This window comes from Mytilus galloprovincialis, chromosome 8 (assembly GCF_965363235.1).
Source record: "Mytilus galloprovincialis chromosome 8, xbMytGall1.hap1.1, whole genome shotgun sequence".
Taxonomy (NCBI): Eukaryota; Metazoa; Mollusca; class Bivalvia; order Mytilida; family Mytilidae; genus Mytilus; species Mytilus galloprovincialis.
Window position 1 is genome coordinate 92306520 of NC_134845.1, and position 12899 is coordinate 92319418.

At 31.7% G+C, this 12899-nt stretch overlaps 1 protein-coding gene across 1 annotated transcript; it reads left to right on the forward strand.

Annotated features, from left to right (window-relative positions):
• The first annotated feature begins 4521 nt into the window (after positions 1–4521).
• LOC143043686 (autophagy-related protein 101-like) lies at positions 4522–12513 on the forward strand. Its single transcript, XM_076215874.1, has 8 exons — positions 4522–4667; positions 6071–6107; positions 8685–8725; positions 9283–9366; positions 10211–10309; positions 10686–10800; positions 11603–11769; positions 12328–12513. Exons 1-8 carry the CDS (start codon positions 4638–4640, stop codon positions 12406–12408), a joined length of 654 nt encoding a protein of 217 aa, XP_076071989.1. The 5' UTR covers positions 4522–4637; the 3' UTR covers positions 12409–12513.
• Positions 12514–12899: the final 386 nt, after the last annotated feature.

Below are 12899 nucleotides of genomic sequence, written 5' to 3' on the forward strand. Positions count from 1 at the left end.
GTCTTATGATTAAGATATGAAATTAGGACTATAAGCACTTAAAAACTACTTATTGTAATCTCTAATGTATATGAACTTAGATGGATAACTAACTTGAGGTCAACATAAAATTGTGAAAATGCACCGCCCCCAATAAATAATTGCATGCATTTAACAAATTGTGCTGAGACATCTACAAACTAAAGACAAAAAAGGAAATAAATACGAATTCAATCAAATATAATATAAATGTATATTATGGTGGCGAAAGGGGTGGGGGGGGGGGGGGGGGGCGGTGCAAAAAAAAAACCATCGAATTAATTTAAATTTAAAGATGTTGTGTTACATTGACTGTGAACGATATAAAATATAACGTGTTAATTGGTTCGTTAACAAATATTATGTTCCCGGATGTTTTTTGTCGAACAATACAATTAATAACTAATCAAAATTACTGTAAAGATATCATGTATAAAATGGCACAGTTTAGATATATTTTTGTGAAAGCAAAACAGTATTTAATAATAATAATAATAATAGTCAAAATTTCTATAGCGCCCTATATAACAATAAAATCACTCTAAGGCGCTTTACATATATATATACATGATAAAAATATATTAAGTTAACCACAAAACAAAATGAAATAAAAAATGTTATGTTTAAAAGAACTAAAAACGTATATATGAAAGATATATGAACATAAATAATTATATTGATAGAAAAATAATAGAATTAAAATCAATAATAAGTACAAAAAAAAAAAATAATTAAAACATAGAAAGCGAAAATATATTAAAAATTTAGCAGAAAGATTATAATAAATAATTGAAATGGTCATGAAAACTTTTGCTAGAATAAAAATTGTACGAAGAAAACAAAAAAACAAAAATCAAAGCACATTTTCAAATAAAAGGAATAAGAATTAAGATAACAGCTTATTAAACGCAAGTCTGTAAAAATATGTCTTCAATTGTTTTTCAAAACACTGAACAGATTTAGAGTGACGAATTTGTACAGGTAGATTGTTCCATAGGGTAGCGGCAGCACGATTAAATTGTCTTTCACCGTACGTTTTTGTTCGGACATGTGGCAGTTCGAGTCTAAGGCTGCCCTCTGATCGTAGTGCCCTAGTTGTCGTTGCTTCGTTTAAAAGGTCGACATTTATATAAGAAGAAAAAAACGTGTCGCATTTTTGTAAACTGTATTGAGTTTTTCGTTAAAATATGATTCTAGATTCATTATAAATACTTTATTTATAGAACTGTACTTTTAAGAACAAAGGTAATGTCACAAATAATGATATTAGCATAATATGCAGTTCGAAGTACTGTGCACTGATTATATTCTAAAAGTGTACTTTGTTGAAACATGCAGCCTGATAAATAATCTTCAAAGATATAGATGTGATTTTTTTTTCTTTATAAATGTGTGAAATTGACAATATTATTAACAAAGAAAATAGTTATACATGTATATTCTTTTTGCAAAAAAGATCAGAACACAAAATATAAATAATGAAAAAGGAAACAAGAAAATAGATGAAGAAGAAACTAATCAATTATAATATTTAAGAACAAATCTAAACTGAAAGGTTAAATAGTTTACGAGCAGTAACGAAGGCGTTGACTGAAAGGTTTGGAGTTTTTTTGTTGTTTTTTTTTTGGGGGGGGGGGATTTATAAAGTGACGAAGTTTGTAATTTCTAAAGATAGATGATAAGATAAGATAAGATATTTGATAAGAGTCAAATAATTACCAATCTCTTTGATGACCCGGCCTGTTAATTGATCAATGTATTTTCAAGATGTAGCACAACGAGCGTCACTAGTCGGGAGCTGGAGCTGCCTAGGCGTTTTGGTCACCTGACAATGAATCGTTTTAAGTGGGGTTCGTTTTGCTCAGACTTTTTGTTTTCAGTGTTGTCTTTTATGCACATAACTATTTGCATTTACGTCGTCTATTTGTTTTGATTTTGCAATACTTGCGGTGTCTTTTCGACTTATGAAGATTAAAATGTCCCATTAGTATCTTTCGCTTAGGGTTGGTGTCGAGTTAACTCGGGTAGCTTCAGAAAGTCAAACTCGAGGGGTTCGCTCGACAGACTCTACTAACCCGAGTTGGACGAATCGAAGTAGGCCTAGTATGTCTATCGTGTAACACTTGTTTACATCTGTCATGCCGTCGCAGTGTCTGTATTTCACTCCTCATGCTATCTTAATATCTTGTTTCAGTCCTTCTTGTTTTAAGTCTGTATACCATGCATATTAGAGGCCTCGTATCACGGCGATTCCAGTCCTTGGTACTCATTATATTAATCTTTTTTGATATTTTACTCTATTTTTTATTCTCTATTCTTTATTTTTTTGTCTATTCTTTGTCTTCATGGTTTGTCCTTTATTCTGCACTCTATGGCCAGTATTCTCAATTTATTCTATATAATAGTCCCAATTCACACCGTGGCCTTAAATTACTTAATCTTTCCGGCGGGCGTAGAAGATTGGGTGTCATTTTACTGGTGTCTTTTTTCAATTATTTTTGTTCAATTCAGAGATTTTTTGGGCTGTACACCATGTTTGTCATACTTATGCTATATCACTCTTGTTACTATTGTAAGTTTTTATTTATTTTTCGATATGGAAGTCGGAATTTGGGTTCAACTTTTATATAGCATGAATTTCGCTTAGTGATCCTTAGTATTAAAATAAGGAGAGGGGTTTGCATTGGTTGCTAATAAAACAATTTAGCCAAAGAAAACAAAATGTGGCAAATTTATATGTTAGCTTCCTCGTAAAAAAAATATGAGCTCGTTATAGAAACTCTGAAGAGTATATCAGGATATATACACATGGAAAAAAGTATTGCAACACCTTGATTTTTTAAAATTTGAAAAATCAGCCTCTTTTTTTGGATGAAATATAATAAAATATTTGTATAATATTATTGAAACATAGTTTATGATAACATTGGCATTGAAACAAACAAAAAATGTTTGAAAAAAAAAATGATTTATATAACCACAATTTTAATAACAAAATGAAGTGTTTTTTGTACCAAAAAATGCATTTTACAACTTTTACTGTAGTCGAACTTTACAATGTCAGACATTTCAAAATTAATCTTCAGATGACTGTTCACATCATGGTTGATCGTTATACGCCAAAGAATTAGTACTTTGTGCGCAGCCTCCATTCAAACGGATAACCGCATCTAAACGTCTCCTGATTCTTGCCAAAAATCGACTTATTTGTTGCTAAGGTAGCAGCAACCATTTCTGATGAAGGGCATTGTTTATTTCATGATGTGTTTGAACTGGGGTGTCCTTTCGCGCACGTTCCGCCCAATAGTGTCCAATATATGCTCGATATGGTTCAAATCCGGGCTACGATCCGTCCAAGGAAGATGAACCGAATTCCATTGGAACAATGGATCTTCCTCCACGATGCTAATTTTCAACTTTAGCGAGCTCTGCCCTACATTGGATACGGAAAACTGTGTGTCTGTTCGTATGCAAATGTCTCCGAAATGGTCTTATCGCACGATAACCAGTAGCGATGAGTCGATCTCGAACAGTTTTTGTTAAAAGGCTCCTGTATGCCCACCACTCTTTTAGAATTGTATTGTATGCAATGGGTTTCCTTCTGACCAACCTTCATTATGCTTGATTTTCCCTAGCAAATGGTATAGGGGGTCTTCTTTATCTCGGAAGGTCTTTAACATTGTTTAGTGCCTTATTTTTATTCTCAAAACGACTTATAGTGGAATGGTGATGACCAAAAATACGTGCAGTTGTTTCAGCGACATCCCTGCTCTCTCATGCTGATAATCTGCCATCTTGCTGCAGTTTAGAGTTGTCGATGACCCATTACAAGGTGTCAATCACATAACTTTAAAAACTTGGTTATTTAAAGTGTTGAAAACAATGAGGATGAAAACATCTGTTTTGCTGTTTACGGGTACAGTAGCTGCATGTGCAGATAAAAACTTATCGAGTCGATATTTATTGATTAAACTCAGGTGATACTTAAATAATGTTTAATTAGTTCTATTTTACCAAATTATATCACAAAAACATAAAAAGTGTTTTTTTAATTTCAATTTCAATTTGGTGTTGCAATCCATGTGTATATTATTTTTAGTAAGAAAACGTAAAGAGCTTTTTATATATAACATACGTGATTGATTCTAATTGTTTAGTTGATGGTGATTCTCATCTTTATTTAAACATTTATCATTGTTTGACTGGTCTGACAACCGTAGTAGGCCAACTACCAATCAAGCCGTTCAAGTATCAATCAATCAATAAACATTTAACTAAAAGTAGTTTGAGAAATACCAAACTGACAGATTGTTGAGTTTACCACTTTGAGAAACTCCCCATTGAACTTAAGGTTAAAAGTTCAAGACGACTTTAAAACTTTGAAAATTGCTTTTTGTATTCTTATTTGTCTGTAAAATCTACTAAAGAAAAATATTAATCTATGATTTAATATCCAGTTAAACGTACCAATAAATTCATGTTTTACGACAAATAAAAAGACTATTTACGGTAATCACCTGTTCTAAAAAAAGAAATTCGTCTCATAACAAGAGAAAGAAATTTATTTATATTTTGCGTTTTAAGAAAGAAAATGGACTGGAGATAATGTTTGTCAGAAGATGAACGCACGAACACAGGTTTTTGAACTTGTAAGTTGAAAGAGTTAATTGAAGAAACGTCTTTGATTTTCTATTTGTTGTCTAAATAAAAAATCTGGCGCCATGAAAGATCATGAAATGAACACGCATTGTTCATGATTTTCAATGTGTTTCATCATTTTCAAATGTCAAAATAAACGGCTAATAAACTCAGGCTTTTAAAGACATATACTGCCAAAATGTAAATAGATTGTAATCTATGCCCAAATTTCACCCTTACCTTGTCCTCTGGTAAATTATTTCACATATTTATGAGGGTAGAAATGCCCTTTGGCTTTAACTTTAACATCAGGCTATTTTCATGATTTTCTGCTATCGTAAGGGCCAAATTGGGTAAAATTAATTTGTTGTGAATTGTCAAAATATCCTATTATGATTCTTCAGAGGTCTCAAATAATTTTGCAATTATTATGTCATTTTTCGAAAGAAATCATGTAACTTGATTGTCAAATTCAGTCTATGAACACTGGTGAAGGTACGCCATTACAAATTATAGTTATCCCGTACCATTGTAAACTCGTACCAACTTCAACTCATACCACTAAAAAAAACTCGTATCAATGCAAACTCGTACCACTGCTAAGTCGTACCAACTTATTTAAATGCATTTAAATGGTGTTTAATTATGAATATATACTTTACTTTCACTCAATACCTCTTAAGTCTGTAAAATGTATATAATTTGAAAGTACAATGACCAATTTGTCATGTTTGTAGCTAATGTTCCTTGACTATTGGATAGAAAATACTGTGGCAGATGTAGATTATTAAAGTACATGTACATTTTGTATTATCAGTTTCACCCCATTACCAACCTTATATGCATATATATCTAATGATTTTTATACCCCATGTGGTACAAGTCAACCCATCCCATACTCTATAGAGACGACCTGAGACTCTCAGTTGGCTTTGCTGGTGGATTTTTTTATGGATTTCAAGTCAAATTGAGAATGGAAATAGGGAATGTGTCAAAGAGACAACAACCTGTCTGAAGAGTATAAAAGAGAAGAAGGTCACCAATGGGTCTTCAACACAGCAAGTAAATCCTGCACCCAGAGCTGGCCACTAAACAAAAAATGTGTACATGTACTAGTGCAGTGATAATGGACATCATACTAAACTCTGAAATACAAAATGAAATATGAACTAAAATTAAAGATCACACAAGACTTTTCACTAACAAAGCCAGAGGCACCTGACTTGCGACAAGCGCAAAAAAGTAGTGGGGTTAAACATGTTTTGTGAGTCAATTGATAACCTGAGCACACCAAGAAATGATCTTGTCCATGCTGTTATGAAAATCATTCTATTAGCATTTACATTTGTTTGATAATTGAATTTTTACTATTTTAATCTGTTTTACCAAAAATGTATATTATTTATATTTGTAGTCTGTTGAAGGGAGACAAATAGAAGAAGTAGTAGAAAGTAAGTTAAAGATATTGTTTTTAACATTGTCAGGTTTCTGACTTACTTGCCATTTCGATGTTTACTACAGATTTGTATATATATGCATAATGATTACAACAGTCTGACATATTTTTCTAATATTAACAATTAATTTGTGTACACTGTGACTACAATGTAGACATATTTTTCTAATATTAACAATTAATTTGTGTACAGTGTAGACATATTTTTCTAATATTAACAAATAATTTGTGTACAGTGTAGACATATTTTTCTAATATTGACAATTAATTTGTGTACAGTGTAGACATATTTTTTTTAATAAAATTCCAATATCTCTTTATGTAGTTTTGTAGGGTTTCTGTCAGTGATATAAAACAGTTATCAAAGGTACCAGGATTATAATTTTATAGGCCAGACGCATGTTTCCTCTACATAAGACTCAACAGTAATATCAAAACAGTTAAAAAGCCAAACAAGTTCAAAGTTAAAGAGCATAAATGTACATGTACATGAGTATTTTATAAAAAATTACACAGTACTCAGTGGCCTTTTTAAAGAGTTAATAAAACATAAAATATCTTTCCCATTTACTGTTATAAGTATGTTTATATATTTGCATTTACCTCATCTACAATGTAGAAATAAATATAACTTGTACAAGTAGTATGATTTTGTAGTCATATCTAGTTTAGTTTAGTTTAGTTTATTAGAGAAAACTCAGCCGCAGAAGACTGCGTAACAGGAGCATATTTATATACACAATATTAATTACAACATAGTTCATAATACAAACAGAATACATTTTTAAATTATACATCTTTAGAAATAAGTTTGTGTTTATTACAGTTTTAAATTAGACAAGCATCTTTTCTACCTTTTGAATAAAAATTGACAGCTTAGACAGCACATTACTATTACTATATTTAAGCATGCCAAGTACTTTTTTTTCATTTGGATATTTTAAATAATATGGAGGTATGAACTTCCCCCTTAAATCCTTAACTTCACAGTTGGTACATTTACATATATAGTGGTATACATCTCCAAGACCAGCTTTACAGAGTGGACAAATCCTATCATTTCGTGGTACATTTCTCCATCTTCCTGTTTCGATGGGAAACTTTGTATTACATACCATTAATTTACATATGTTTACTCTATGCCCCCGTCTTAATTTTAACAGATATGTTTCCAAGCAAAACTCTTCTTTAAAGTGTAGGTAAAACTCCCCCCTTGATGAAATGTTTATATCTGAGAACCATTTTTGAATAAACTGGTCCTGGAGACGCTGCCTTACATTAATTTTAATATAATTATAATCAACTTGCTCCGGAAAATTATATAGTTCACAAAAGCCACAATCATTGAACACAGATTTTACATAGTTAAACCACTTAAAATTACTACCTTCATGCTCATGCATGTACCAAAGTAACTTATAAAGTTTACCCGATAGTTTTTTATCATTTGTTGCTAGCTTGTGCCAAAAACATACCATTTTTAACTTGATCTGCAGTTCAAGTGGAAATCTTCCAAGTTCCCCATATACCATAAAATTTGGCGTAGATGATCGCACACCCAAACTGCGCTTACAAAACTGTAGATGTAACTTTTCAGTATTATTTTTATTTTCAAACCCCCATATTTCCGAGGAATAGGTCAAAATAGGAACCACCAACGCATCAAATAATTTTAGCTGTAGATCAATCGGAAGTGAGATATTTTGTATCTTCTTGTAAAGAGCATAAAGTGCTTTTTGAGCTTGGTCTACCAATTTTTTACGAGCTTGAAAGAAATTTCCGTTGTAATTAAACAGCAGACCAAGATAAACATATGAATCTTTAATTTCAATAATTTCATTACATAGTTTAAAAGTAACATTCTTATTATACTTTCTCTTTGAAAAAATTACAATCTTTGTTTTTGTAACATTAACAGTGAGTTTCCACTCAAAACAATATTGCTCAAACACATGTATAGATGTACCTTGTATATAAAAAGTTATGTTTAATTTGCTCTTCTTATTACATTCAAAACTACAATGGTTAATAGGTTTTACAAATTGATGCGACTTTGAAAATAAATATTGTATAAAAATGTGGTGAGTCAGATTGATTGATAGATTATTGGTTGCTTAACGGCCAGTGGCATATATATTTTATGCATGTTTAGGACGAGAAGAAGTTAACAATAAATACAATAGGTACATGTAAATGAGGTAGGACTAGTAATAATAGAAGCAATCTGGGATGATGGTCAAGGAAAATTGGATTGTTACTAGACAATGAAGGAATATTCGATACAGGGACAGAAATTTTGCCTTGCAACAGGCCCCCTTTGGACTCCTATAAGACTTATTGCAAAGGTTCTTAACGTGTGCAAAGAGCGTGGCATTCTCTTTACACGAGGCATCGGATTTAACGTCCCAATTTTGACCGGAAGTGGCTGCAAACTTGATACATCCTGCACAGCCAAACGGACGCCCAACTTTATCAAGCTTTTAAAAGCTATTCGGAAAAAGACCAAGTTACCATATTTTTATACTTGGGGGTTGGTGAGTCAGATGAATTACTAATGTTTGATTATTTATAGGTATCTTCCATACATTGCTGTTACACAGAACTATAGGAAAGGTATGTATGTTCTTGTATAAAAATATGAAAATAAGGAGATGTGGTATTAATGCCAATACGACAATAAGACATCTATTCACCAGAGTCAAAATGATTCAGAAATAAGCAATCATAGGTTAGTGTTGTCGGCCTTTGACAGTGAAAAAATTCAAACCGCATACTGGTAGTCAGAAAAATCAGTAAGCCATCAACCCTTCTCTTTCCTTGGACAATAGTGTAACAACACAACAATCACAAATGAACCTTGTATATGCTAAAAATATTTGTAGGTTATATCAGATTGCATATTTCATGAGGGGGCCTCTGTGGCCGAGTGGTTTAAGTAGTTACTACTGTAATCACAGGCCGGTTAACACTGAGGTTGTGAGTTCAAACCTGCTTGTGCAGGTGCACTTGACTCCAACAATCTTAATTGATTAGGATTGTCAGTTTTCCTTTCAAAGTTCAGTGGTTTTCTCCATCAATACACCATGAAATAGCCTAAATGGGCAGCTTAAAAGTGGTGTTAAAACACAAAAAATTCAACTATCAAATCATATTTCATGTATTTATTTCAGTTTCACTTCAAACAAGAATCAAGTTATTCTATAGGAACAGTTGGTATAGTAGATGTAGACTGTGACTTTATAGACTTTACTTATGTAAGTATTAGATTGTGTATACTGTGGATTTATTATTAATTGTGGGAAACCAATTTCTTGTGGGTATCTTTGTTTTTTTATTTGGTCAGGTTGTTGTCTCTTTGACACATTCCCCATTTCCATTCTCAATTTTATTGTGCGTCTCTGAGAACCACCAATTCAAAGGTTCAACATCAAACAACTTTTTCTATGTGCATACAAGGCAGAATTTGGCTAAGCCACAAAAGTACCCCGGTAGATATTCAGGAAAATACATTTTTTTTTAAACTGTGAAAATCAATACCAACAAAAGTAATTGAATCATCACTCAGTATGTAATTATTCTCCATTTTGACAATTATTTTGTGTCTATGTTTTTATGGACCTTATTGGTCAAAAGTAATACATTGTACAAATGCTACAAAAATGTATTTTAATTCAGAGGAAAAAAAGTTCTAGCACATGCTAAAATATATTTTTAGTTTTGATATTGAGAAATGAGGTTTAAGAATTAAAGAATGTACATCAAATGATTAAGTAAGGGGAAATAACTCATTTGTCTTTGTTGTGTTTATATTAAAGCTTTGACCTATATTGGTTTACTTTTATTAATTGTGACTTGGATTGAGAAATGTCTCATTGACACTAATATCACATCTTTCTATATCTATCAAGATAGACTGTTTGATTGGATAAAAGATAGATTATCACATTTAATACTGAAGAGATGAGTAACTGCCTACATAGAGCAAATTCTGCTGTCCATCTTTGATACATGTATATGAAAATATGGTACATTGATGGGTAGTCTAGGTCCTAAAAAAAACCTCATCATTGTAAACTAGATTTCCTATATGTTTTGTAGGTGAGGACAGCCTCAGATGAGTTAGACAGGAAGTTAAAAGGTCATGTATCATTGTTCAGGGATACATTGAGGAGTCAGGATGGACCAGGTTCTGGACAGGTATATGTATATCTTGTGTTATTCTAGCTGAAATCTTTCTTCTTTTTCTAAGTGATTGCTGACGATATTTAAGTATGAATTCACTCTTTTAGATATCTTTCAGTAGTATATATCAGAGTATTGTCACAAGCAATCACTTTGTTTCATAGCCACTAAATCTACACTTAAAAAAGTGATTTTTTGGTGAATAATCTCTTGTGTACTGTACATATACATGTTTATTTTTTGGAATGTATAGAGATATTTTAAGAAAGGAAACATTAACTATTATTGGTATTTGTTGAAAAAAGTAACTTCCAAGATTAAATCACCTTGATTGTACTATACTATTTCCAAGACAAAAGTGATATATTATATATATTTAATTTATTTTCAGATCTCATTAGAATTTTACCAGAAAAAGAAAACAAGATGGCTATTTTCCCCAGAATGCATTCCATGGGAAGTGTGGACCATAAAACTGGATATTCTCACTCTATCTAATGAAAGTGGTTAGTATTTACCCGTCCTGTATTTCAATGTAAAATCAATTCTTTAAAGAAGATGTTGGATGAGCGCCAATGAGACAACTCTCCATCCAAGTCACAATATGAAAAAGTAAACCATTATAGGTCAGGGTACGGCCTTCAACACAGAGCCTTGGCTCATGCTGAACAGCTAGCTGTTAAGAGACCCATAAACATTATAAATGACTAGATTAAAATCATTCAAACAGAAAAATCAATGGTCGAATCTATATATAAAAAAGAAGATGTGGTATGATTGCCAATGAGACAACTATCCATAAAAGACCAATATGACATACATTAACAACTATAGGTGACCGTACAACCTTCAACGATGAGCAAAGCCTATACCGCATAGTCAGCCATAAAAGGCCCCGATAAGACAATGTAAAACAATTCAAACGAGAAAACGAACTGCCTTATTGAGATAAAGATAAAGTTGTCATTTAAATTTTTTCATTTATTTAACATTTACATATTTATATAATTAATCACAAAATTAAAAAACCTAAGCAGAATATTACCAGTTCACAAAATCACAATTATCACTTTCTCATATATTGAAACCACAAAAGAAGATACCAGTGAGCAAAACAATAATGTAGGATGACAAAATGAAAAATTATAGTATTTTAGGAAGTACAAAACAGTAGGCATTATGGACATGATTTATAACTAGCACATATACAAATCTGTAGTGAATTACAATATTACTTCAATTATAATTTTTTAACAACTACCAACAAAAACTTATAACACTGTTTGATATATATTCATTTATTTGTAGAGAGACAATTATTACGGGAAAAACTGGGAGAAGTTTTAGCAGAGAAACTGATGTATGTAGCTGAAGCTATGAATAGACATGAGTATGTTCCTAAAATGCCAAACCAGTCTGAACTGGATCTTGTATTTGATACCACTATAGCTGATGTTCAACCTTATTTGTATAGGGTAAGTAAACAGGAAACCAGTTTATAGTACAACTGGTTTACTGATTCTATTCAAGTCTGAACTGGATCTTGTATCATTTATACCCACAGAACCTTAAGGATAAAGGCCTAATGAATCAGCACACATTGAAAGAAAAACTGGTCAAAAGTACAGATTGCTTCACAGTTTTGGTACAGTGATTTAACTCACTTAAAAATAGACATTTTCAGTCTTATGATTAATAAGAGAGGATGCTTCATATAATTAGGTTTTAACACCAGCAATGTAAAAAGGTTTCAAAAATATCTCAACCTTAGTCTGGAAGTCTTACTAAGGGAAAAGATTTGCTATACTGTGAATTCATTTATTTTCGTTGGTAACAATTTGCGTGGATGAAGGAAAACTTGCATGTTCATGGACATTTAATTTCTTTCAACGTTGCATTTCTTGGTTCACCTGTACCCACGAAATCCACAAAAATTAATATTCAACGAATAATAATGAATCTACAGTTATTAGGACATTTTTAATTTCAAAATAATACTTTGAGATTTACCCTAAATTATTCCTTATTTACAGATATCCCACCAGACCACAACACCTCCCCCATCTGTCAGTAATACTATGAGGAAATTCCTGAAGGACACACTGGCATTCTAATACCACTCATCATTCCATGAAGATATTGCATCATGGGGAAAAGGACTGTACATTAGAATTGAGACATCAAACCCCAATGTACAGCAAAATATTGCATCATGGGAAATTTCCTGAAATAGTGGACATAAGCATTTTGACATCAACTCCACTGTGCTGCAAAGTATTGCATCATGGGAAAATCCTTTAAGAGTGTACATAAGCATTATGACTTTAACTCCATTGTAGGAAAATATTGAATCATAGGAAAATTCCTTAAAGACTACATTAACATCAAACTTCACAGTGTAGCAAAGATTGAATCATGGGAAAATTCCTGATAGAGTAGTGTTAGATTCATAATAATGTATTAAAGTTTCATGAATTGAAAATTGACATGTATTTTATTTGAAAAATTTTGAAAATTATGAATTGATGTGATAATATATAAGTTTTCTCCAAAATAGATATTGAGTTGTTGGATGTATATGGTATGATTGGTGTATATCTATATT

Coding starts and splice junctions, on each gene's coding strand:
- LOC143043686 (XM_076215874.1), top strand. CDS start 4,638: ATGAACGCACGAACACAGGTTTTTGAACTT. Junction 6,108..8,684: donor AATAGAAGAAGTAGTAGAAA/GTAAGTTAAAGA, acceptor GATTATTTATAG/GTATCTTCCATACATTGCTG. Junction 8,726..9,282: donor TACACAGAACTATAGGAAAG/GTATGTATGTTC, acceptor TATTTATTTCAG/TTTCACTTCAAACAAGAATC.